At 43.1% G+C, this 27,667-nt stretch overlaps 1 protein-coding gene across 4 annotated transcripts in view; it reads right to left on the reverse strand.

Moving 5' to 3' along the window:
• The window catches only part of nav2a (neuron navigator 2a), a 107,316-nt gene that overhangs the window by 69,909 nt on the left and 9,740 nt on the right, over nt 1–27,667 (reverse strand). For all 4 annotated transcript variants that reach the window (XM_037094415.1, XM_037094416.1, XM_037094418.1 and 1 more), the window contains exons 2-3: nt 10,762–10,879; nt 7,926–7,978 (exon numbers count right to left, since the gene is read on the reverse strand). In XM_037094415.1, coding sequence (XP_036950310.1) covers nt 7,926–7,978; nt 10,762–10,879 — 171 coding nt within the window. The remainder of the gene's footprint in view (nt 1–7,925; nt 7,979–10,761; nt 10,880–27,667) is intronic.

Genomic DNA, 27,667 nt, shown 5'->3' on the forward strand with positions numbered 1-27,667 from the left:
ACTATTAGTTTCTACTACAACTGCCATTACTTCTATCCACTACCATGGCATGTATAGTTACACCTTTCACCGTATATATAAAGTGACATAAATGTCCTCCTAGATGTGTACCTAACTCATGAGACTTCTTCATCCTCCGTCTGATCACTTATAACTGTGTTACTTCCAGATTTATTAGAATCAAAGTTCATTCGCGACCAGATCATTAGTAAACTAGATCTAAATAGTACTAGTTCGATTACTACTTGTCGCAACATCTGTTTTATGGGATACTATGGTATGGTTCAACATCGATATTCGTCAGTCTACTACTTATTTACAACTTTGTATTCGTCCTTTAGTTCAAATTCATCTCTATCTCTCATCTCTTGTGTTAGTTTGTGAAGAGGCTGGTGGACTTCAGGTCACGGGCTGAGCTGAAGCAGCAGCGCTGCCCCTGCTGTCATTTCCGTAACCTCTGACCCCAGAAACAGCTGTTAGAGGGGCTGACATGTGTTGTCCTTTGAGGTGATACAGCAGAAAACTTAGGGACAGCAGGAATGTCCACTATGGCCGTCTCGGAATACCACTAACTCCTTAAAAATAAACCTCACATACCCAAAGACTTAATACCCCCAGCCTACACTTCATCTGAGTGACCGAACCACTCCCCTACTGCCCCAAATTCCCTGGTACAGATGAAGTTTAAATAGCAACAGCCCGCACAAGTATGCTTCAATGGAATACCCCATCACAAATGCCAGGCCCCATCCTGCCGAGATGCTCCCAAGCCCCGCCTCTCAGGGGGTAGAAATACTGAAACCTCTGGCTATTTAAAACCTATAGAGAACAGAACTCAGACAAGCAGTTTAGCAAACCACTTTAACTACGAATTATAGGTGATGTTATGTTGTACAAAGTTTCTCAAATGCAAAAATATCCTTGCTTTCCCTGTATCATATAATATAACTTTAAATAAAACATTTTGATTATTGAACAGCCGCTGAAATAAAATAAGCAAACACTATAATGTGTATCCATTTCCCGCAAGACTGCAGAAGTCATTTTAGGCTTTTTGTGACAACTCTTAAGCTTCATCACTCACCTGTTCTCCACCAAATTAGTGTTAAGGCAACTGGCTGATGTGCGACTCAAAACATACTCAAGTAAAAGTAAAGCGAGTAAGTCCGCAGATACACAATCAAGAGGCCACCAAATAAAGAGAACACTAAACACTATTGTTGTCCATCTTCTGCTCAAACCCTACTGATCATCTGAACAAAATCCCTCCAAAGAAACTCACGGCTGTTAACTCCTACCTGCCTGGATGTGTGATCTCTTCCTGTAGTGTGGTTGCTCTGCCTGACCTCACACCTCCACCCAGGCCACTATCACCTCCTGCTCTGCTCCGGCTCCCGGCAGCAGCACGGGGCTGGCCAGCCAGCAGCCCTCTGAGCAAACACACCTTCCCATCCGACGGACGGCATTGTTGTGTGTGTGTGTGTGTGTGTGTGTGTGTGTGTGTGTGTGTGTGTGTGTGTGTGTGACGTAAGAGTGAGAGAAAGAGAGAGAGAGACAGAGAGAGAGAGAGAGAGTAAGCACTACAGAGAGAGAGGGAGGGAGGGAGGAAGGGAGGGAGTGTGCGTTAGCACGATGTGTCTGAAGCAGGATCGGACTGATAGGAGCTTTTTGAAGACTGATACTGAAGCCGATATTTTGGAATCAAAGTTGCTCATAGATATCTTCAGCGATGATTTTCTGTATCTAATTTGAACATCAAAACACAGGTAACACAGGTACAACTGTGTATTTTTGGACCTTGTTTTTGTCAAAATGAGAAAGTCTCTCAATTTAAACCACACTGATAGATAGGCTGTGGGTCTGTGAAACCCACTGATAACATGACTGTGATGTTGAGCTATAAAAATAAACTCAACTGATAAATTCAAGTTAAGCTATTCTTTAAGCACAGCACAACTAGTCAATATTAGAATTTAAAGTCAGGGGTTCACATCTGGTTTTAAATGAAATGTGTAGTTTGATGCACTAACACAGTGCAAACAAACCAACAGTGTGGGCAGATTGACTAAACCCCTTTATCTAAAGGCAAAACTGAAAGTAAGCACACAAAAAAGGCGCCAACAATCTCTAATCTCACTGGTAGATAAGGAAGGTCAAAGTTGAATCAGAAGTGGGCTTGTAAATTGTGATGCAATCTACAGAGGACACTCTGGCTAATGATTACTGTTTGCCTATATTTTTGATTCTGAATACATTTGGCTAACCTGGAAGTTTATTTAAAAACCTGTCCGATCATCTGACTGCTTGTGTTCTTGGCCAGTCTTACTTGTCTTTAGGGAACGTCTCCATCCCACTTGCTGAATGGGCAAAACTACAAAAAAAAAGCCCAAAGCCCAAAGAACTCTTTAAATGGTGCACTAATTTCCCAAAAAAGCATTGATGAACAAGTTTATGAATTAATAAAGTATGCAAGAATCCCAACAGTGAAGGCATTTCATTTTTTTTCTCCTCAGATCAGGAGCTAACCTCTTTCACACTGGCTAAACAACACTTGTGTTGGAACTGATCTATCAGTCTGACTGGAACGTGACAACAGCTTCCTTGCCGAAGGCGCTCTGTCATTTGATTTTCTGACTATTGGGTCTTGTGGAATCCGATCACGTTAGATGGCTGCGAGACAACGTGGTGTCAGTGTGTGTGTGTGTGTGTTTGTGTGTGTGTGTGTGTGTGTGTGTGTTTTTGTGTGTGTGTGTGTGTGTGTGTGTGTTTGACTGTGTGGTTAAATCTGTCACTATCTGCCCACACTTACTTTCACTCTGCGCGGAGGTTTCACAGATTACGGCTACCGGCTCACCTGCTGAACTCTGACTTCTCACCGAATAATTCTTTCTCTCTCCTGACTGAAACATGCATGCAGAGGTTTCATCACCTCGGTGAAGCGCTGGTTTTCACCACTTATGAGATTAAAGAAAAATGACGCTCCTGCTGCTGTGATTCACATTAAGATGCAATATCACCCTCAACCAGCATATTCTGTTGTACTGCTTTTTTTTCATGTGCGTCTTTTTTTTCTTTAATAACGTTAATCACATTCACAGTAAGCATTTTCTCTTTAAATGTATCATGTTTAAATGCGTTGCTTACTGTTACCTCCTTAAAAGATATATCGTTTTAAATTTTGATTTTCCTAATCATCCTCCGGCTGACATCTATCATAAAATAAAACAACAATTTCCTCCAGCTATGTCAACATCTCCCTGCTGAATTGTGTAAAGAATAAATAATTAAGGGAAATCTGCTTCGATTTGTCGATGAAAAACAGCGTTGTCTTTGGCATTTGTGAATTTCTTACCATTCTAAGGAGAGTGAATTTTCCATGGTTGAGGTTTCTGGAATCATCTCTTACATAATGAAGTGTGTGTCAGATCTCCTATGAATAGACACACTGTTGCTGCAACAGATGACTAACTTCTGGGGTCTTTTAGGGGTGAACAACATAATGTGAACGTTTCGCTGTGCATCATGCTATCAGCTTTCTGTCAGGATCGGCTGGTTGCGTGAAAACAGTTTATGTGATCGCTTGCTTGTTTTCACTTATCAGTTGATTCTCGACCGGCTGATACAGTTGGAGATTTCTCTTTGGCTCACACACAGAAAAAAGTACCGCTCCCCTTGATCAAACATTAACCAGCCCGTTGAATCATTAACACAACATCTTTTGGGTCTTGTCCCGCTTACCTGCCTGAAGCATTGCCATCGACAAAAAACACAAAAAATGATCCGTGTCAGAAAACCAAGGTGGTCTTGACTTCTGACCAAAACCACACAAGAGACACATGTAACTGTGCGCACGCAGGTTAAGTGTGTTATAAAATGTGTGTGAGGTGACACCACACCTGAGGGTAAAACAGGGTGAGTGAAAACGGAAAGCTCTATTGTCTGGCCGGTTTACACATGAACACACAAAAACAGCGTATCAGCAAAGAGCCTGGCATGAAGTGGCATGACGCGACATAGCTGCTGATGAATCCTTCAATCTGTCTTTTATCGAGCTCATTAAACACCTGGTCCTGCTGGTTTCTACCTAAGCTCTCCCTTCTGCAGCAGCAGAAAATGTGCAGTTCGCTGAGGAACCTGAGTGTAAAACAATAGGCAAAAGATTCTACAGAGCAAGAAAATACACAGCAACATTAGATCAAAAAAAATTCTAAAGAGCTGCATTTGTAAAATACTGAAATCTCAAACAAACAGATCAGACAAAAAAACAGATCAATCGACAAAAGCAAGAAAAGCTGGATAGTTCAAGGTTGCAGGTGCACAATAAGAAAAACGTAATTTTCCAAGTTCTGCAGAAGTGGCTGGCATCTGCAATTTAATCCGATCGTTTGAGCGCATTAGATGAGAAACTATGTGAGAAGGAACGCTGTCTGGAGGTGAAAGGGATTAAAGTTGTTACAGCATTGAATTTCAAAAAATCATCAGCAAGCTTTCTTTGGAGAAGGTGTCCTGGTATGCTGCTAGCAGTGTGCATTTGATCTACTTTCTGCCAATTGATTAGTCCCCTCAAATTCTGCTTACCCTAAAAAAAAGTTGGCCCATAGTATCGGAAGTACAAAGCAAATTAAGGTAATGAATCCAGCACCGGATTTTAATTGTGCCGAATGAAACGAGAATGTGGAAATGTTTGGCTGGCGTTTAATTTCTCGGCTCTTACGAGTCACAGCTTCTGGAACTTGATTTTACTTTGTAACGCGGGAAGTTTGGACGGGAAACCAAGCGTGTTTGTTTGTGTGTCTCTGTGTACGAGGAATCCTGTGTGGTTTTAACAGCTCGGTGTCAAATCAACAGGCTCGCTCTGGGCTGCACCCACACGCACAGGCACACAAACAAATACACACACAGACACACACACATACACACAGCCTGACTGGGTGGCAAAGAAATGACCCGATGATGGGGGTCCGTTTAACAAGGCTGTGACAGTTGTAAAAACAGACTCTGGCTAAGGCCCGGATAGCCAGCATGCTAATCAGCTGGTGTTGGTGCAAGGTGAGAGTTCCGTGGTTTATTCCACTGATGGAGCTTATTTCCATGTTTATTCGTTTAGAAACGGAGGTCAGGTTAAGTGGTGGTAATTGGCAGCAGCTTTGGAAGCTTTGGGGGTTTGAAAGCAATGAAATAAAGTGCAGTAAAAGTGGGCTCTCTTACTCCTTCAACCCAGCTGCCAAATAAACTCTCAGGACCTGCGTGTGTTTGTGTGTGTGTGTGTTTGTTTTGACAGCATGACAACACACAAAGCAGGCATTTGCATAATGACTGCGGCTGCACCTGCCCTTAGCACTGCTTGAGTGCTTCAGATTTTGCTTTAAAGCTGACAAACCTACTGAGACTTTATGCAGCGATCCAAAAATACTCAACATCTCAACTTGTCCAATTGAAAATAAAAGCAGATCTTGACAGCCATTATCCAATAAACAATATCACATTGCATGAATGCACACTAAAAAAAAACATTTTGTCTCTCTCTTGACTGGCACACACACACCATCTATGAATATTAAGGAAATGTTTTATTTTTTTTTAAATCTGGAACAACTCGATTTGTCTCAGAAATATCCTGCAATCTTCTTGTCATTAAAAAAAGACAAGATTGCAGGATATCATCTTGTCATTAATGCCTTAAAGACATTTAATGACATGCTGTGCTTGCAGATGACAGAATGGCAGAATGTGAGAGAGGCTACACAGGAAGTTGATAACAGCGAGACAAAACCACGGATCACTGAGTGGAAAGAGTGCAAAACGCTCAATTACAGGCATCGGGGGGGGCGTAATCAGCACTAATGGTAAAGGCCTAATTGATAGTGAGTGGGACAGGAAGTATAGAGGGAAGTCAGCCATATTTAAGTGTGAGTTAGTACATGTCTGAAGTGACAAAGAGGAACATCTATGGCAAATTAATATTCAAAATGAGGAAAACTAAAATCAAAATTCATAGAGATCGATGGATTTGGGCTTACAATCTGCTTGTATATAAACTAATCAACCTTTGTTGGTCCTGAACTTTTTTCTCTTTGTAAGTTAAAGGCACTTGTAATCCAACTGTAAAGGAAAGCATCCAACATTAATTGTCTAAGTGGGTTTTTAAATATGCAGGAATGGTAAATAGTGACTGTTTTCTGATGATGTCAAAGGTTTGCTTACAATGACATTTGTACCATTTGTGATCAAGGTTATTGTAGGTTAGCCAGCTAGCCTTCTGCTATCATGAAACTTGTATGCTGACACTGACAAAAAAACTGACTTTGTGAAAAACTTACAAGTAACTGATAAGGTGTTAAGACACAAACACAGACAGTTTATCACCCTAAACATAAAAATGGAATCAATTCCCACGGGGATTTCTGAGTGTCAGCATTTACACTATTATACTAAAACTGCAGCTCAGAACAACATGAGGAGACTTTGTGATGATAACTAGAAAATCAAAAATGCTGTATGTTGTCTTTTATTAGAAAAACGATCCACAGACTGTTAATTACCTCACTGTAAATTATAAATTGCCGTCACATAGACCTAATCAGACTTCAACTTCTTCTCTTCTCTCGTCTCTGCTTAGCCAATAGAAACAGTCTTACAATACTTTGAACTCACTGACCTGCATTACATATTCAAAAGTCCATCGTCAGACAAAAAAAAAACCTTCAGATACTCATTCTTTACAAAACAACATGTGATCATTCTTTACATTTCACCTCCTCGAACATCAGTTTTTGTCGTTACAATAACTACATTTATGTGAGTTAATCTTGTTTCATAATTGCTTCACTCGTGGTTCTGAAGATGTCTGCATGAGCAACTCTCACATGAACTCTCTTGTAGCTGACAGGATAACAAACTGTCATAGCATTTATCCCAGATGAACAATGGTGAGTGAAGCCAGGTTACCCACACAGAGCCACACTACGTCGTGCTCGATGTGTGATTCAGGCCTCAGCTCTATTTTCAGCCATGACGAATTGAGAGTTTAATAAAAATCTTGACTGATATACTTTAGAGCTTTTAATATCTAAGACGGTAATGGATTTTCTGTAGCTCCCCAAGATAAATCAGCCCCAAATTATAAAACACGGCACAATGTGGAACTAGAAACACTAAAATAAGCACTAGAAACAGGACGTCCTCGTAAGTATAGTAATATGGGTCCAAGCTGGTGTTGAAAGAGGAAGGGTTCAGGGATCAGCTGTGCTTCCACCTCCTCCTCAGTTGTTAACTACGGGTGTGTATCCCTCTCCCTCTCTCTCTGGTGCTCTGAGATGCTTCAGTAGTCTGGCTGGTGGCCAAAAATAGCCCCCTCAGCTGGCACACTGGCCCAATTTACGACCCTTCACATTCAGCTGAGGGCAGCCCTGCCCACGGCACCGTCGCCTCATTTCCCACAGAGAACACAAAACTGTGAAAACACTGAAATCACCAGCAGCAGCAATACAAAGGAAATCCCACTTATATACCTGCTAAATGTCACGTCATAATAACCGACTGTAAACATCTCCTTTGTCGTCAGCGCTGATGCTTCCTGCCTGCTTTCACTCCTGGAGATGAGAGGAGCGCTGACTCCTTTGCAAGTGTAATAAGATGAGGCAAAACTGGCCCCAAAACCAAAGCCTGTGATGCTTTCAACTGAGTGCCAGCTGCCAGAAGTCTGAGCCAGAGGTTTGACGGACGGCAGCCCGCAAGACCACAAAAGTAAAAATAAATAGCCTAACCATTACCATCTACAACCAGCAGCTTATAGACCGCAGCTCCCAGCGAGGGCCACATGAGTCGGTGAAATGGGACATCAAAGAGGTGTATTACTTCACAAACACACACACAGAGGTACATTTCACAGCAGTCCGCCAAAACAAACATGGAAGGTCACTTACCATCTGAGAACGGCTCTTGGGACAGCCATTGATATCATCAATCTTCTCATTGGCTGAGGAGAGACGGAAAGAGGAGACAGAGACAGAGAGATAAAAGAAGAGGGTGAAAACTCTTTTCAGGCGTGTTTGGTTGAAGTAATCCTCTCTTTTATTTCCACTGGAGATCCAGTGTGTGTGTCCCAGACAGTTGCTGGCTGACTGAGGAGAGCAGAGGTGTTCGTGCCGGTGACTGTGACCCCCCTCCTCTCCCCTCCCGTGGAGACATGAAACACTATCTGGCCACAGCAAATGGGAACGGGGCCGCTGGGGGCCCGACCGAGATGTGTGCTGGGCGTGTGTGTGTGGTGTCAAGGATTCCTCCCGTCTATTAGAGGCCCAGCCCACAGCAGCTGAGACACGGTCGTCAGCTCACAGCTGACAACTGTGCCAACAGCAGGAGCTCCTGCATCAGGAGGCTCGGTGTGGCTCACAGTGCAGCTCCACCTCAGGACCACGTATCGCACCACCTACCCGGCGAGAGGAAATACTGTTCTTCCTTTAAGATGAACAAATATGCAGTGTCTTTTATGTTTTCAACTCCTTCTAGCACACATATGTGTAACTAACAGTAGACACATGAACAAAAAAATCACCATGATGGTATATTAATAAAAGCATGGCATATAGCATCCCATGCTTATAAGAATAGCCTTAAGAAACGTGTTAATGGTCAGTGGTTCAGTGGGTTCCCGCCTGACAAATTGCTCATTGTGGTGACGCCCATATGGGAATGCTTAATATAATATACAATAATCTGACACAGACTGGGAGCTGAAGACTGTGCAAAGTATCTTCAAAAGTCAGAGATCGTCCTGAAATTTGCTGGACAGATTATCCTCACAGTTGCCTGGCGGAGCGTTACAGATAACCTTGATCTGCAGATTGTCCTTTTGGCCACAGTCCTGACCTTGAGCGTGCGTTGATCAAACAGTTAAACAGGTGCCACATCCCGTCCCAGTGTGGCTGCTCTAACACCAGCAGCCTGCTCCAGTGTCACCGGCAGAGAGGCCTGGGCAGAGCGTCCGCAACGTCAGTCCGCAACAGCAGTGGGCATTGGAGTGTAAATATTGTTTAAAGGCTTGATTTTGTGAGAATACAGAAAAGTAGTGGCTGAATGGGATGATCTGGCACTTTTAACAACAGGCACATTTTCAGGGATGCTGAAAAGTTGCATTACAACTTGTCTCTCAGTTCCTGGAGCATAGTTTGATGGGAGTATTTCAGGGCCAAGGGCCAACTATATTCCACTCCAGCAAGATTCATTCGACCATTTTTACACCAAAATTAGCAGAATAAATAAAGAAAAATGTGCAATTGATTCCTTTCCAAAAGTCTGCTTGTTGTTATTTTTTTCTGGTGTTTAATTTTCGATCTAACAATCACGACAGAAAACTGGGGAAAGGAATGCGGCATGAAGGCTAGTGACAATGGTAATGTGATAATTTTTATGTGTCATTTACTTAAGTCTCCCTCTTTTAAACTGCGCGACAACTGACCAATGTTTGAGGATTGCTTGAATAAAGACTTGAAACTCTGAACTGTGAAAGAATGGCAATTGCATCCTATCCCACTGAAGTCAAAAGTCAGACATCGGTGGGGTTTGTTGTCTAGTGTGAAAGAAGTATTCCCCTACGGTCCAAATCCAGGCGTGCAGGAGTGAAAGATGAAGTAGTTCAAGTGACTACACCGCTGGAAAAATCTGAATAACCTAAGCAGCCAACATCACAGCAGGAAGCTGGAGGTAGTGTAGAAAGTGGAGGCCCTAAAACATGTGATGCAATTACATACAGTATATTAAGTGTCCTTTGACGCCAGCAAGCCTGCTCTAACTCTGAAAACCAAATCACATGCAACAGCTACAGTTTGAGAACAGTGAGACTCTTCTCTGTGCAGGATGGAGCCGCACGGAGAGAAGGAAGTTTAAATCTGGGTCAGACACACGGAGGAAGAGCTGGGAGCAGAGAGTCAGTGACATGCTGAGTCACCGGTCAGCTGGTGTCAGCCAGCGTCAAGCCTCGGGGCTGCCGGCAGATGAAATGACAGGCTGAGGACGGCCAGACGAAATGACAAGACTGAGGATGACACAGACGAGTGTGAGGGGTCAAAAACACAGAGGAGCAGCCCCCGCTGCACTGTCCAACCCCTGTCCTGAGACAGAAGTAAATCAACTTTAAAGTGCATGTTTGTAAATGTGAAAATGAGATGGTCCTGAAAACTTGAACAACTCATTTTCACAGATTAGTGTCACCATACCAAAACAAAAGAAGGACGGTAATTAACATGTCAGTAGAAGACACTTCACAGGTTTCTTAAAACTAACCATCAGTGAAAATGAATGAATCCACTCATAATACAGTAGTTACAATCTCACTGCATACAACTTTTTCATTGTTTCTGAATGAAACAAGAAGGTTTTGGGGGCACATAAGCATCCAACTACTTCATGTTCACTTATGAGCCCCAGAGCAAACATGAAAAAGAAAGACTTGTGACTCATGAAAGACTTTCTGACTATCAGTAAACTACGGAAGAAATCTATTCGAATAAATGAACTGTTTGCATCACTCGTACTGAAATTGACATTTCAACAGCTTATAGATTTAAAATACTCTAAAGAAAAGACTGTAATTTGATGATGATGTGCCTCTTTCTGTAAAAAGTTCCCTCAGTGTGTTTGCTAAAGGTCAGTCCTGTCTTTAAAAGCAGCCAATGACATGTTTCACATTTCTTCGGCAACCACATGATCAGAGCTGGCTCCCTTCCTCAGATTTTGTAATCAAGTGCGTGTTTTCCTTACCTACGACCTGGATGATCTCAGCCAGCAGCACTCCGTCTGTGACGTCTGTTTGCAGGTCCTTGATGAGACGCTTGTGTCCTGACTTGGCAAGGTAGTGGTTGGCCCAGTCCGTGTAGATCTGCGGTCAGAAACAAACGCGCCGTTCAGTTACGAGCCAACAAAAATAATACAATCCGGTCCAAAATAGGGGCAAACCCCCCCGTCAGGTCATCCGCGTGTTTCAAACTCCATAAACACTTGAAAACTACAAAAGGTATAAATGGTTGAAGCAAATTTACGACTCTAATAAAATAACAACATGGTTGAATGGGAGCGGAGTAGCCCTCTTTCTTTTGTTGGGGCTCCGATCTGGCATATATCCGCGTGGTATTCAAATTGGGGCCATTGTGCTCAGCCAGGGCATTCATCTCAGAGCGCACGGCGGCTGTTTTCAATGGGCCATGCTGACATCACTCTCTGGGGACAGAAAAGACCCTTCACTGCCTGGGGGGGTGGAGAGGAGGGGGGGCAGAGCAAGCATCTGAATAATCTGAATAGCTTCCTTCATAATTAGTCGCCAAACTCTTTCTCTTTTGCTCCCTCTCTCTCTCATCGGGAGAAGTGAGTTTCTATTTCTGGTGAAATAAAAAAAGGGCACGCAAAGGTTGAAGAGAGGGTGCACACAACTTTATACTGAATAAAGGAGAGGTTATTTTTGAGGATCTGGGAACTCTAGATATCATCTTGATTTGCAGCATCACTAGACCTGTCGGTAAACAGCAGAAAGTCTGTTTAACGAGTGTAACTGCAGAGCGGTTTTAACCCCCACAGCGATCTGCGACAGCTCGGCTAAAAAAAGACACCTCTCCCTCTACGTCTCGCTCTTGTTTTCACACAAACACGAAAACTGTGATGCCAGTGTGGTGAGAAAGATGACAGAGGAAAGGCAATCAGTATGTTTCAGTAACCGGGTTACTGTCGGTTTTCTGATCTCCTCAGCATCACTTCCTGTTGCCAGATTTTCCAGCTTTTTTTACACATACACATAGGTCTAAAAACAAAGGATGGCTGTAAATTGGGATGTACTACATAGTGATCACTAGATCATTAATGATTAAAATAGCTCAGTGATCTGCCTTTACAGAGAGATTGTTATTGGTATGTATGTATTGTCCAGTTGCAGCGCCGCAGCTCAAATATGCATCAAAAGTTGTTTTTCTCAGCGAAATCTTCAATAGAGGCGCAGCAAACAATAGGTGGTGTCTTGGATTTCTTCTACTCCTAATGTTTATTTGGCAACATAGTGGCAGGGATGACAACATAGAGAAGTTGGTCCCTAAAAAAAATTGCGTATTTGTGAGAGGAACAGTGAGAGGATCCAACCGTGAGCGCATTGAGTACAACCACGCAGACAAAGGTTAGAGGCCAAAAATAGAAAGAGGTAAGGGATCCAGTTGCATTGCATAATGATGACATTACATAATGTTTTGTCTATATCTATAGTCATTTCAATAGAGAAACTAGCTTGGTTTTACTGTTCAGTTTGAAGTGAAATAATCCTAAAGCCGCCACAAGACAGAATCATGATAAGAGAATTGTGATTGTGATCATGCCTGAAAAAAAATGTGCTATGATATTTTTTGGCATAGAGTTTATGTCCACAGAATAAAACAAATTCCAAATATATAATCAGAAATAAAACTCATAGTGATGCAACCTTAGATTCAAAATAATGAAATCTAAAGCCAGAAAATCTACTTGAATATGTCTGTTTTACTGAACTTTCTTAAAATTCTGCTATATTTTCACTGCAAGGGAAAGAACTCTCCACTCTCTTACAATACTTTTAAAATAAGTAAGCTCTAGCCAATCAAAGTAAAGTTGAGGGTAGGCGGGGAAATCCGACCACTGACCATTTACACACAGGTCTTACAGTAGCCAGCAGATAGCATGTATTGCCTGATTTCCTGTGTAACACAGTTTCTCCTGGTTTATAATGTGCCTGTAAACTTTCACCAAGAACGTCAGCTTTTCTCTTACTACAGTGAAATTCAAGTGGATGTCTTAGTGCCGAATGGTTGCGCAGCATTGTTAAGGTCAAACATGTAAAGCCAGTATGCACGGTGAGGTGTGTGACACGGTTGTGACCCCCTGGTTCTTTGTACTCGCACTGTAAACAGACCTGGAGGCTTTCTGCTACGCCGCTCATCGGATGAATCACCGCTCTCGTGATGCCTTACAACAGGTGTGAGCACTTCAAAGACACACCGACGCGCACACGCACATACAGTCATGTTTGCGCACAAGCTCAGATGCTAAAGGTTTATGAGAGTGCACGACCACACATTAAACACGAAGAGCCTCTGAACAACGTGTAAATCACAGAGGCTGCATACCCAAACACAAATGCACAGTTATAATCTGACTCCTGAGTGACACACTGAGCTAAAAAAGCCTTCAAAGCAGCAGGATTAGGCTCTATCCTTTCAATTCACACTCTCAGCTGGTCATAGAGAAAAGGGAAGTGCAGTGTGCAGGAGCCTTTGTGCATGTCTAAGCTTTCTTTGAAGTAGTTTCGGGTAGGTAAATTGAGGGGTTGGAGTGTAATTAAAATTGAGGTGAAATGGGTAGCTGTCAGTCACAGAGGTGGAAACGTCAGGGGGGTCAAACAGCCTGAAGGCAACAAAGGGGCAGGGGCAGGTTGTGAGAGGAAAGAAAGGGGGAAGTGGGCAGGTTACAACAGGTTGCTTTCTAAGTGCTGAAAACTTTCAAAATACATTCTGTGTCTCTGATGTCTTCTTCTCGGGTCCAAACTTTGGATGTGATATGTCAGGTATTCAGGGGTGCAGTTTTGAAGAGTACACGTGCAGGCGTTAGCACTGTGATGAAAGTGAATATGTCTAACTTCTTCAAAGACTAAAAATAATACTTAATTCATTAAAAGAAAATCAAATTGGTATGTCTACTATGAAATGCCTGACACACATTTTCACCTACTTTGCAACTCTTTTAGCTTCTTTTGGCTGATTTTTTGGTTTCACTAAATAGTTGCATTTCACCTCTCTCAAAAACCTTATTTCAAGTAGCAGCAGGTAGCTGCCCTGCACCAAGCAAAATTGTGGCCTGTTAGCGGGTAACATTAGAGACTAGCTAATCAGTTGTTAGTAGTTATTTAGTGTCTGACTACCTAGCAGCTAAGCAGAAAGATAGTCGACTTTCTATGCAGGTGGTGGAGACAAAACATAAAGTTTTTACTGACCAGCTACAAACTACCGGGATGGGTTGGTCAAAGTTTGAAAAAATATCCATTGAATTATGACTTTCAGCCCAGCACCAAGCAGCAGACAGACTGCAACATTAGCAACTAGCTAACCTAGATAAATTAGTGGTTGACTACCTAGAAGCTAAGGAGCGAGATGGACTATTTTCTCTACAGGTGGTGGAGACTAAGACAGAGCTTAAAATAGAGCAAATACTGAACTTACAAGTTGAGCAGCAGCGCTGCTCCATATGAATGTCTGTTGCTAGCTAAATGTGTAAATAGCTAGCTAATTGATAGCTAACACACTTGCTTTAATAACCTTATCAGACTGTTGCATGGTTGTTGTGGAGTTTTTCTGACTATAATGGCCAAAACATTTTCTATTTAGAAAAATATAACTGTCAGAAACACATATCTTAACTAGTTTTTAACTTGTTTTTTTGACTTGAAGGGGGCAGCAGAAAGCCTCACATGCAGATGCAAAATGTTCACACAAGGAATGAATTACTTGTAGCCATTAATAATGGAGCCATCCCCGGTGATACATTGCCTAACTAGCCACAGACCAAATGTTTCAACATCAGTCAGATGCCTGTGAATCAAAGACCATGTTAATAATGAAACCTTAAAAAAAGACATCGTAAATGCATTAATCTGGATCATGTGTGTCTTACCACTCCTTTATTGTAGCGTCTATGATCTGAATATTGCTTGAAAATACAGAAGGACAGAAGGCGTGTTCGGGGCTGATGAGAAGCAGGCATCTGAGTTTTAGAGACATTTTAATAAGCTGTCTGGCTAGTGAAGAGAAGAATTGACTCCATATCTATCAGACAGAGCAGAACAGCCCAGTGTCCGCATCAGAGGAGATCACTCTGCATACTGAATAGAATTTTAATCAAACTCACCAGGGATGTAAATGACTGATGATTAGATTCCTTGAAATATGGTATCTGAGTTAGTACAAAAAAAACAAAAAAACAGTCACAATAATGTAAAAATATCCTGATACATTTCTGTGTAACGTACACTTGTTCATTTGGGTTACATCTCTGTGCTAAACCCTCTTAATAAACTTACTGTTTGTCTAACAGTTTATTATATAATCAACATATCATAGGGATTTTGACTCAGTGCATTCTGGGGTGGTTATCAGTCACAAATGTCTCTTAAAAGTGCTAAACAGGTTAATAAATAGGAAGCATCAAACTGTAGTACGCACTCACATCCCTATGTCAACAGTGAGCGACTAAAAGATCCATACCGACCTGTACGATGTGCAATGTTCAACAGACAAATCATCCAAGAGGGAAAATCCCTCTATTCCCAGAAACTCCCACTAATCCCGACCCTCTTCTCATGGGATTGAGGGTCTTTTTTAGGAGCTGTAAATTGGTACCAGTGTCAGGGACATTCCCACCACCAGAGAAAGCAACATGACACTGACTCATTCACGCTGTCTGGGCCTTATGGAAAATGTCACACATGGCCTATATTGACCTTGTGGTTCGGGAAATTGTCACAGTTATGGACAACATATGGCTCCATGTTGCATCCGTTCTGGTGTGGACAGTGCAATCTCTACATGTTTGCACAGTTACAATCTTTGTAATAATTTTGACTGAGATCACGCCGCCAAATTTTAGCTTTCCCTCAAGTCTGTCCACATCCATGACGGCGAGTGTAGAACTAGGGTCCTTCCAAAAATACAGTAGTATTTGAATTGTTGAACAGTGAAGCACAACACTGTCACAGTATCATTTTAGTTAGTGTGCTGCAGTGCAGAGCCACACAACAAAAATATTTCACTGTCTGAATACTTGGAATTACATTTTTTGTCATATTTTGACAGATTATTCTTGTATTTGATATATAATTCTTTATTATTTAGTTTTTCATTCATGAAGTAAGGTCACTGAGTTATTGACATTTATGTTTGGTAAATCTGCCCGGTCTGGTTTAATGTTGTGATTTCTAAAACCGTGTTTATTCATTTATATATGTATATATATATATATATATATATATATATATATATATATATATATATATATATATATATATATATATATATATATATATATATATATATATATCTTAACTTGTGTGGACCTCAGGATGACAAGAGTACATTTTGTGTAAATTAATATGGATCCTAAAGATCCAAAAAATATAACATATATAAGCCTGTCTGCTTTAAACAATAACCACAACGCAGGCTGAAGCTATGTCAACTAAACTGACATTGTGACATTTCATCTGAACTCGGATTAGAGACGAAGACCTGAAAACAACCACCGTGACTTGTTAATTCACAAGTACGCATTGTGGGACAGCCTGGACCCATGAACATGTTCACATAATAAAGTCCTATTCAAGCCTACCAAAAATGACACAGAGTCACTTCTTCAAAGCCTGTGACAAGCAGCGATGAGTCACTCAGTTGGACAGCTGTGACTTTTTTTTTTCACATACAAACACACAAATCTGCCTCACATCCAGCATCCCCGCTGCCCCGGTCCGCTGAGTCATGAGGCTTGTGTGCGATGCCTACAGATGGGCATGACGCACACAAGCCATCCCCGCAGCTCTGGGTCAGCCTGGGTGGGGAGACGGTAAGGGCAGCCAGGGCATCACACTGGGTGATTGCCCTTGAATTGAAGGGGACTTTCCAAAGAGGGAAGAGTGAAAAGTGAGTCTTTTGATTTGGTCAGATGGCTCAGCTGCAGGTGCAGAGGCCTAAGTCTCGAAAATGTCACGAAATATCATGACAGAGGCTGATCATCCAGTAGGAGGAGCTAAAGCAGCTGTGTCTTTGTAGTGATGCTGACAAACAACTTGCATCATTGCTGCTGGGTGGAAAACAGCTCAAAGTTTTTAGGTCCATGTTAATATATTTTGATTTACTTTCACTCTCAGTCTTGAGAGGGATTACATTTGCATGCATCTATACATTGTTCCTGCATACTATACCTTTTAATTCTTCATTTTGTAAACTCGTGAAAATCTCAAAACCGGAGCCATTCATTTGTCACATGACAGCAGCAATAAAGCCTTATATTTTTAGCTTGGCGATGACGTAACAAATGTATAATTCATCCTCTGGGCTTGTGAATTTTCTCAACCTGTTAAGGAACATTTAGTCTCTCCTTTGAGGTTCAAGCGTGATAAAAAAAAAAAAAAAAAACAACACCTCACATCACATTTCTCACATATGTTGATGCTGCACGGCTTTCCAAAAAACAATTATGTTGATAACTTCAGGACTATTAGCCTTATTACTTTCAGGGTCCAGTAAGCAACCTAAAAAGCGCTGCACTTAACACGCCATTATGAACTAATCTACAGATATGAGCAAGAACTATAAAGAGAGCACAGCAGGACCAAAGCTGCTATAAAGTGCTATCTCTCACGAGAAGCTTTCATAGTGAGCCAGAACCGAAACAGTGCCCATTATAATTCAGGTAATGGCACTGAACCGAGTGCTGAGTCTACGAAAGACATGCTCTGATAACAGTGCTTTCTTCTGCCTTTTCAAAGGAAATCCACCTTTGAACGTCAAGCACAAAGCCAGTTAAGATGAAGGCCTCTTCCACTGACCATGTTTAGGACATCCAGAGGTTTACGAGGTAGAGACAAATCCCAACAGAAAGCTCTCGTTCATTCCTTCATTTGTTCCCGCCGCTGTCAGGGGGCTTCTAAAATAATTCCTGGCGGCTCTTGAAGAGCTGGCTCTGCCCCTGATGTTTCTATTTCAAGCTGACCCTTCCTCTTCAGTCTCTTTCTCTCATAACTCCCTGCACCTCCGTCACAACGTCTGTCATTTCAATTCTGCTGGATTCCTCTCTGTCACTGTGTGCTCACTTCACGGATGCTGTCAGGTCTCAAAATGCAATGCAAAATTCTTCTTCATCAGCATGCCTGAGCGAAGATTAATGCACGACACCCTAGTAACCCATGACCTCAAAAAAAAACCTTAACTCTCTGGTTTCTTACCAATTTGTAGTTTGTGCAGGAGAAGCGGCTGTAGCTCCTGACCGGCACTCTGAGGACACCATACTCCGCCATGCTGGCCAATCACATTAGCAAATACAGCTGCAACGGGCTGAGCAAACAACAAGAGTTCCATAAACTTCCAGGAGACCTGAAGACGAGTGCGCTCTGTCATAAAGCTGAGAGGGAGTGGGTAAATATAGCCACGCTGTCAAAAACTGCCCCCCTCACCTCTCTGCAACAGCGCTGTGTGTCTGAACACGACATGCCTCACTCCTCATTAAACTGTACGTACCTCTCTCTTACCTCTATCACTCTACCCCCTTCACATTGCTTCACAATGAGGCTTCAGATACCTTGACACTGTTTAAGCCTCTCTCTCAAAGTGTCATTCACTCTGTCTGAGTCAGACACCCTGACTCAGTTCCCTCTTCTGCCGCTGATAGAGAGACGGGCCAGCAACACAAAACCCAGAGACGGAACATTTAGATGGAAAACTGTTCTGGCGAGCAACATTGTCTACTTTCCAGGCAGCACTGCTCACCTACAACGGTATACTACCTTCAACCACGCTGTGTGTTGTGCTACACTGGCTCAGCACGATGATGTCCATCCAGGAAAGAGAGAGAGAAGATAGAGAGAACGCACAGTCTTGCAAAGTTTTCTTTACTGCTCCCCTGGGACCAAGACATCGAGTGTAGGTGTGATTGATGTCCCTCCTCAATGTGATGGAGCTCCTGGTGCCAACTTACCGACATTTCTGTGTCTTCTTCCTCTGACACACCTGACGCTGTACATTACAGCAGCCGCCCACACACACACACACACACACACACACACACACACACACTGACACAGATAAAACTCAAGTTCACATGGGAGGTCTATGGTCTCCCTTGCAGGGCTGTAAGACCGTTTGAATTCAGCCATTAGTTTCACGTCACCTGGTTATTTCACGTTAACCAGCAGAATGATGTGCTTACATCAGCGCTGCCCTTCTTCATATCCGTACACTGACGTGAATTCACACCTAAAAGCAGCCCAGAACATCCAAGAAACTGCTGTCACTGTTCATGGAAACACACATTGTTGCGCAGCGGGCTGTAAACTTAAAAGAACCACAGAACTCAATGTGATGGACGGGAGAGTGATAGAAACAGAGGACGGCATGATGGCAGACAGCATGAGGCAGGGTTAAGTCTATTGGCTGCTCTCTGCTCCAGCGATTACAGTCAGTGGAGTCAGCTAAACTACTTCTGTACCAGGCGGTGGTACGGTCTCCTCCACGGCCGTCCACTGTGATCGTCTCTTTGAATGACAGCGCTGTCAGCAACCCCGCAGGAGAGACGCTGCGTGGTATGCTGGGATTTTGTGACTGAACCATGAGCGGGACACACAAACTTAGGCAAGAAGGTGTCAGATAGGGGCTTAGACACATCATAGTTTTGTTTTAACATTTCAAAGGAAACAACACAAGACAGACGGGCTACCGCAGACAAGGACTACAATATAAACAAGTTGACCAATTCTTCCTATTATTCCCATATCTTCCTGTCTCGTGGTCAACTTCTTTATCGTCACAGAATTACTTTGAACTCCACAATCCTATTAATCTTCCAGTTTTCTGAGCCATCCTCACCGCATTTTCACTACCAGTGTTGTAGTTCTCTATTACTCGAACAACTCACAAAGGGTTATATGCAGTGACCAACATATATTCTTGTCGTCTGACGGACCGCGTTGAGTCTCGTCGATGAGGACTCAGCAGCTCTCCATGCTTCTGCGGGCTGAGGGTGACATGTGGCAGCACATCCCCTCTGGCCCAGTGTGTGCCGACTAGCAGATGGCTGGTGGGAGAATGATGGATGTACTGATGGATACACACACACACACACACACACACACACACACACACACACACACACACACACACACACACACACACACACACACACACACAAACACACAGTATTCTAACAGAAGGATGCAGGGAGGGAAAGGAGTGGTGAATAGGTGCAAGTGATGGACTTCCACTTATCCAGGTGCTACTTTCTCTGTCACACCTAACATGAAGAGTCCACCCAAGACACTGTGGATGCATGACCCCCCTCTGCTTAAATAAGTCAACACTGGGTGAAGGGAATCATCATCTCTCTAGGAGGCACGGACAGATGGCCTCTGAGAAATCGTCGTCCCTGGTCTGTATGATATGACAACAGAAAACGGCAGTCTGCTCCGCCAGCTGCTGCGCTGCTGTGATGCTTTAAACTGGACATGATGACTGCAGCCCTGTGCTCTAACACTGACAGGTTCACTTCTCAAACCCAAACTGAACAGAGGCGTCCTGGTGGCTTATCTGACTGAGTCCCATGCACGTTATCCAGCCCCTCAAACTGTCTGATAAGGGGGAAAGTCCAAAAAATGTGTCCAAACTGCTGCACTGGGCCTTTTCAGAGTCGCACCTTTAAACTTCAAAAAGCAGGGTAAGTAACAGGCACTGATCTGCTGACTCACACCAGCTTTGATTCAGGCTCGAGTGATATGGTCAACCTTTTATTTTATACAAACGTACGTTTATATACTTGGTTTGGTCAGACAGACTTATAGTCATAGTAGTTAAGATGGCTGATGCAAGTCAAACTACAGAAAACTTCAGGACTGATACCACAATGTCTGAAAACCAGATTTGTTGGTAAAGTGGTTAAAGAGAGCCTTGTAAGATCAATCCTGGGATTTTAAGAATACGAGATCTGCCAGTCTTTTTGAATTTTTGGCTCAAGTGTTTGTGCATTTTGTCCCCATTTCTTGACATTGTTTGTTTTTTTTTTTCTTAAGTTGTTCTTGTTCTTAGAAAACGTTGTTACATCTAGCAGCTACACCACTGTCACAGCATTATCAACAACTCCTGAAATTGCCTGAAACTAAAAATTCAGATCCAGGAACTACTCCCATATACAGGTTGAGCTTAGCGGACACACACGCAGAACCTTCGACAATGTCTTCCCCTACTACTGAGTTTACGCTCCTGTAGAGGAAAAGGGCTACACGAGATATCTTCGTCATATAAAAAGGGACAGACAACAAGACTGAGAGAAGAAATGTAAAGTGAGACGGAGAAAGACAGCACTGACAGAAAGAGTGACAGTGTGAGACATTCGTTCATTTACACACAAGCTGCATGTTCTTCACACAGTAACCGGTATAGCACCAGCAAACATTTGACTTCTCCCAACTACTTTCCTCTCCATCACCACTGCATCTGGAGCTGCTTCCTCTCCTTCTCGGACCCCTGAGGGATCCACCGGGGATGGATTTTGGTCTATGGGGCCCCTGGAAGCTCCTCCCGCTCCCCCGGTTCTCTGTTGTACTCACACAGGCCTCTCAAGTGGCTTTCGCCCGCAGAAAGCTGAAACAGGCCACTCTAAATGAGCCCTCATGTCTCTGCTTGCTCTCTGTTTGGCACATGAAAGACATGTGGCTTTGTGAGACATGGAGGCCATACCAAGCACATGCTAGACAAAACGACTTGGCCTGAGCCCTGCAGTTTTAGAGTAAGGGTAACAGAGTCAACCATCGGAAAAGCCAAGAGACTGGGTGCGCATGTGTGGTCGCCTTTACATGCGATACATAAACTGCTGGTGGAAAGAATAACGAATTGCAAAAGCTTAACATTACCCTGACAACCTGACAACGCCCAAATATTCAAAAGTTAATCCAGAATATGATAATGTTGAATCATGAATACGTGACTTCTAAATCCCCTTAATTGGTGCTTTGACTGCAGCACAGCTGAAGCGGCACAACAGTGTCGCCCATGCAACACATGATCAGAATAAATCCTGAGACATGCAGCTTGATGCACATGAGGGCACGGCAACCCAGAAGTGTCATTAAAGAGGGCTTAGCTTCATAGTCCTGTTGTATGAGTGCGCGAGACATACGTAAGGACACGAGTTCCCTGCAGATAAAATGATCAGACAGATGCCTCGTGCACCTTAAACATCAAGTCCTCACTATCCACGTGTAGTATAGGAGCAATGACGGTCTGCACGCTATGCACTGTCACCCTTTAGAGTGGGCTTTATCCTTATCACAGCATCTTACACAGTCTTGAGCTCCACAACTCTGTAATATCATTGCTTTAACAACATACTGTATGACAAAACGACATATACACACAGAGATGACTGTGTACCCTGTTGCCTAGTAATTAAAAGCAAATCTGGGATTCTGCTGCAATCTAGCTTGGTCGAATGTTGTTCCATCTATCACGCCAAAGCTGCAGGTGCAAGCACAAGACCACGGCTGCACGCGGCAATAAGTGAATGCACAATCTGATATCACTGTGTTTGCATTGTTCCTGGAACATCCTAATTAATGTTGCTCCGGGACCGGAATTGCAACTGATTGATCACATTTTTGTAATGTCACAGCTGTTTTAGAGTTTTAGAAAAAGACTCGAAGGGGAGAAGCTATCATTTATAACACATGTTTAATGTTGGGAAAGAGTCCACTTGGACCCAAGTCATGTTTTCCCCAAACCTAACCAGAATTCATGTTGTCTGAACCTAACCAAACAGCCACAGAAAACTGAAATTTATGAGGAAATAATGAGTCAAATTTGTGTTAAAATTAAAGAACAGTCAAACATGTTTCAGATGGGAGACAAATCTCCTGGGTGAGTTCCTAACACATTCAGCCTCCACAGCTTGATGCTGACTGACCTGATAACTGACAGTTATTCTTAAATTGAAATGACGCTCCCAGAACAACATGAATTACCATTTCCTAGGAACAACACCAACACAGTGATATCAGATAGATCATAAGAGAATCATCTAAGAAAATAACAGAAGTTAAATCGCACAAAAACAACTGAAAATGTTGTCGACAGAAAATTGAATCCAACTCGCTGGACACAAAGTTTAAAAAACTCGGTCTGTCTAGTCATTGCAGGATGAAGACTTAAACTTTCTTCAGATGAACCTTGTCAGTGTACAAAGACTTTGCTCCGTCACTGTCATCAAAAGACTGAAAAAAAAATTAGCAGTTACATGTGTGGTGTGGCTACCTAAGTCTTGAAAGCAGACATGCCACAATGCACCACAACTACACTACAGCTATTGCTGAGCTCAACTATCAACAACTGACGTACCATTTATTTATTTATTTATTCATCTGTTTTATGACATGTCTCTGAACAGGATGAAACCCATAAATCAGGCGTCTTGATTTATTGTGCTCAAGTCATATATTGACCTAAGAACCAAAGAATCGATAGAGCCGTATGAGAACAGAGAGGATTATGGACATCGACTACACTTCATAATAAAAGTGGAGGTCATTTTAATTTCTGGAAGTGTGTGCACATGTTCAAGTGTGCATTCCAGTGATCCCTTTTGTCATTCTCACCCTGGCTCTCTCGCTCTCTCTCTCTCTCTCTCTTTCATTCTCACGCTGACCCTGTGGCCCGCCGGCCTCCTGTCAGTCACGCTGTGGAGGTTAGCGGTGTGTAATTAAACTAGCCTTCTTATCGGCTCATCTCTAGACTCTGGTAATAACCTCCTGTGCTTCCATCTCCCTTTCCTCTGTGGGCGCATAGCAGATCCAGATAAGGACCCACGGAGGAAAGAAAGAGAGAGACACAGAGGAAGGCAGAGGGGAAAAGAAAGAGAGAAAGAGTGTCCCGTCCGCCTGTGTTGTGTGTAAACTCAATTGGGTGCTCATTAAACAAATGACTTTATTAAATCTGCCGCTTCCTAGTTTTATCACCTACATCAGCTATTACAAAGATGTTTTTTTTTCTCGCTTGCTTGCGCCACATGACCTATCTGCACCTGACCCCCCTCTGTATTTTATCACAGTGTCCCAGATCCTGTTGAATATTTACCATCTCTGTGGTATTGTACTTTTATCACACCAAACAGCGGGCTGTAAAGCAGAACCAAAGACTGTCCTTTTCTTATACGCGCTTAGATGGAGCACACACGCACGCACGCACGCACGCACACACACACACACACACACACACACACACACACACACAAATGTGATGCGAAACTCTGGTTAAAGTCCTCACTAAGCCTATTTAAACTTTCCATGCAGACATCAAAGTGAAGCTGGTATCAGGTGAGGGGAAAACCAGGATCCACGCCTTCAGCATTTTCCTCTGATATTAAAAAAAAGGCCGCCACTAATCCACTGCGTGCCCGCAATCCAACACCGCGGCTACTGTAAGGCTTTGAGCTGATGAGACAAGCATTTTCACTGATACGTAAACATACAGAGGGAAAAAAAAATCCAAGTGAGACATGTCCTGAAGCCGCAGCATCAGGACAGAAAGGCTGGACAAAGATGTCAACACTGTAGTAATGAAAGGACAGCAATAACAGATAAAAGCCTATAGGCCTTTGATTTTATAGTTATAGTTAATATACACTGTAAATAACTGAAACGCAAGACATTTTAAATTGCCGCCAGGTGTTTGACCTGTGTGATGACCTGGAAGTGTTAAGCCTACCAGTTTCATGGTGAAATTCTTCTGTTCCCAGCGGCATAGCATCAAACTCATCTTGCCTCTTGCAGCGTCCTTCCTGAGAGACACCTGCCTCACATTGGGGAGGGCTGCTGGTTGGCCAACCAGGCCCAGATATAAGCGATCAGAACCGGGCCTAGACTAAACTGGACCCAACACAGCTGCAGCAACATACAGGAAATCCACAGAGAAAAATGAATCCGAGGAGGAAGTTGCAGGTTTGAGCTAAATGTCCTGAATGAGTGCACCATGTAGATCCAGAGGATATACTGTAGTATAGAGCTGCCGCTTGCTCAAGCCCCAGCAGGTCTCTGTATGCCTGAGGAGGTGAGAGATCAGTGCCTCCAGCTTCACTCCACCCACTTTGGGACACGGAGGAGGGAAAAATAAATGCAGGAGGCGAAAAGGCAAGAGGAGCTCCCCGGCCTCTGCTGCCGCTCTGAGAGGCAGCCAAACCAAACGCGCTAAGAGGACGAGGAGGAGGAGGAGGGGGAGGAGGAGGAGGGGGAGGAGTGGATCCCCCTTCCCCTCCTCTCCTGCCCACGGCAACACATTGTGCTTTTGCTCTTCAATGGACCATCGGTCATATGGGGAGGAGAAAAGACAGAGAAAAGGACAGACCTCTTAACCTACGACTACCCCTCCCCCGATCGCCCCCCTCCTGACAAAAAAAAAAAAAAGTGAGGAGAAACAATCAGTGCAGCCTTGATAACAGTAGACAGACCATATAGTGGGAAGCGCGGAGCTCAGGGGCCAAACCACGCAGAACTCAACACTAACCACCTCCTTTCTATTTATTATTTCTTTAACCAGCTCCTCTGCCGTCCGTTAAAAAAAGCCAAGTTTTATTTTTCCCCCGACCAGAGACGGAGCGGTCCACTCTCTGATCAGCCGTCACCCACATCACATTGTCGCAGCTGCGTGTGTGTATTTATGTGCATGTGTACGGCGGGTTCATAACCTAAGCATTTATGTATGTGTGAGTGTGTGTGTAAGAGAGTCCACAGCACAGGATACCGTCCATTTGAGCGTGTTCCAACCCCCTGTGCACACACACACACACCCCACCACCGACCACAAATTACAAGCCGAATTTGAATTTTGGGAAAGGCCCAAGATTTACAGAAAGTTCCCACAGTAGGGGGATGCCTGATCACTTCCAGCAGGCTGAACAAAAATGCTTTAAGCTTCGTGAAAAAAAAACAAAAAAAAACAATAATACTGAAGTCATGTCGACAATATAAAGTAATGACCTGTGTTATTTGTTTTGCTTCTCTAGTGCGAAATAGTAAAACGCGGCTTTGACACTGATTGTGTGCTGGGTAATTATGCATGTTATGTTTACAACTTGAGTAAAACATAAAACACAGCTGATATGCACCGCAAACTACAAGTGAAAGTGTTCAACCGTCGCTGAATTTCACCTGACGACGATGCATGTCAAAGCAGATGAGCTCAGGGCAAAAGTGTGAGCTCTGTGCGTGTAATTTTTGCTTTCTCAAATGAAGGCCAACGCTGGTTTGAAGCTTTGACTTGCAGCGTATTTTAACAGTAAATGTCTGCATGTGCAATAAGTGAGCAGCAATAACCAGCAGAAACAAAGAAATAATGAAAAATGTCTCACTAAAAAGACCCTCATACTTACTCAACAGAATGTCCAACAAGGGGGACATCACAATAAAACCTTGACGAATAGCTCTGTGAGGCTCGGAGAAAAGACAAAGTGCAGCTGAGTCTGATGGGGATGTCAGGTATTTGGTCATAAACCAAAGTAGTGGACAAATTAAGAATTTGACTTGACGATGATCATCCTGACTGTGTGTAACAAATATCATTGCAATCCATCCAGTAGCTGTCAACAGTTCCCTCCACCACAGATATTTGCCCTGTCCTGGTGCTAACTGAGCCGTGGATTTCCGTGCAAAACGTTGTGCCAATTCACAAAGTAGATATTGGGATATTCCCCCGGATGGGTTAAAAATTTGACCTGGCGATGGTCTTGTGAATTAGTTACACTTACATGACAACTAAGTCGCCAGAGTGATGAACACGACACAACTTTCTGTCTTGTAATTGGAAATCTTGAAGCCATTGTGGTTTGCACACTACATGTCTGCGTCGGAGGGTGAGCATCGAGAGAAACCCTCGACGAGTCTGTCTGGTCTCCTAACCACATTTTGTCACAAAAACACATGTGAGAAGTTACGAGAAACAAGTTGTTCAAGTTGTTTTTCAGCTCATTTTAGAAAAACTAAGAACATGATATCTGGCAGAGTTGGAGATGAATATATGTTTTTGCAATGGAAACGTATAGCTGCCTGCTCATACTGAACTGCGGTTCAAGAAGCAGGATAAGGTCACAAACACAGAGAAGCTTGTGTGTATGCCAATGTATTCTGATAGAGACTACTGTATAATATTGTGACCCCCGCTATATGAATAGATGCATGATGGGACCGGGTTCAGAAAGCAACCGCAGATCAGCTATTCTGCCTGCTAGATATTTTTCTGGCGTCTATGAGGCATCGGTAAGCTCTCGGATTGCAATGGACAGTTCACACACTTTATCGCAGATTTGCCTCTGACTCTGGGTTTTAGGCTGGGTGATGAAAAAAACTGCCGACGAGTAGGAAGCCAGGGCTACAGTCCTGTAGTGTGAACTCAGCATGACATGAAAAGTCAAGGGATCATCAAAGTCAGTGCGATCCATCCTTTGGGAAATATGATGAATAAAATGAAACGTTATTATCCGGACTACCTCACAACGCCACGGTGCTGGCGTTGCGAAAGAAAAAAAAAAAAAAAGATTAAGTAATAAACACAGAGGATGAAAGTGGATTTTGCAGGTTAGCATCACAGCTGTGGAAATCAAACTCTACTTTAGAATCACCAACTCACACTGCACACAACAGTACCTTTTCTATACCATACAGTATCTCATCAAGGTAACACGGCACAAAAGGAAACCCATCCACTCAGCCCAGCACATCACAGAAACATCAGTCCCCCATTGCTCCTAACCAGCATTGATTTAATGACAACCTGGCTCTACATGGACAGAATATGTCAGCATTTAGTGCTTGTATTTAACAGTTTTAGTACAGGCCTTCAACAAGCTCATTAAGTGCAGCCCCGGT

Source organism: Acanthopagrus latus, chromosome 4 (genome assembly GCF_904848185.1).
Source record: "Acanthopagrus latus isolate v.2019 chromosome 4, fAcaLat1.1, whole genome shotgun sequence".
NCBI classification, from domain to species: Eukaryota; Metazoa; Chordata; class Actinopteri; order Spariformes; family Sparidae; genus Acanthopagrus; species Acanthopagrus latus.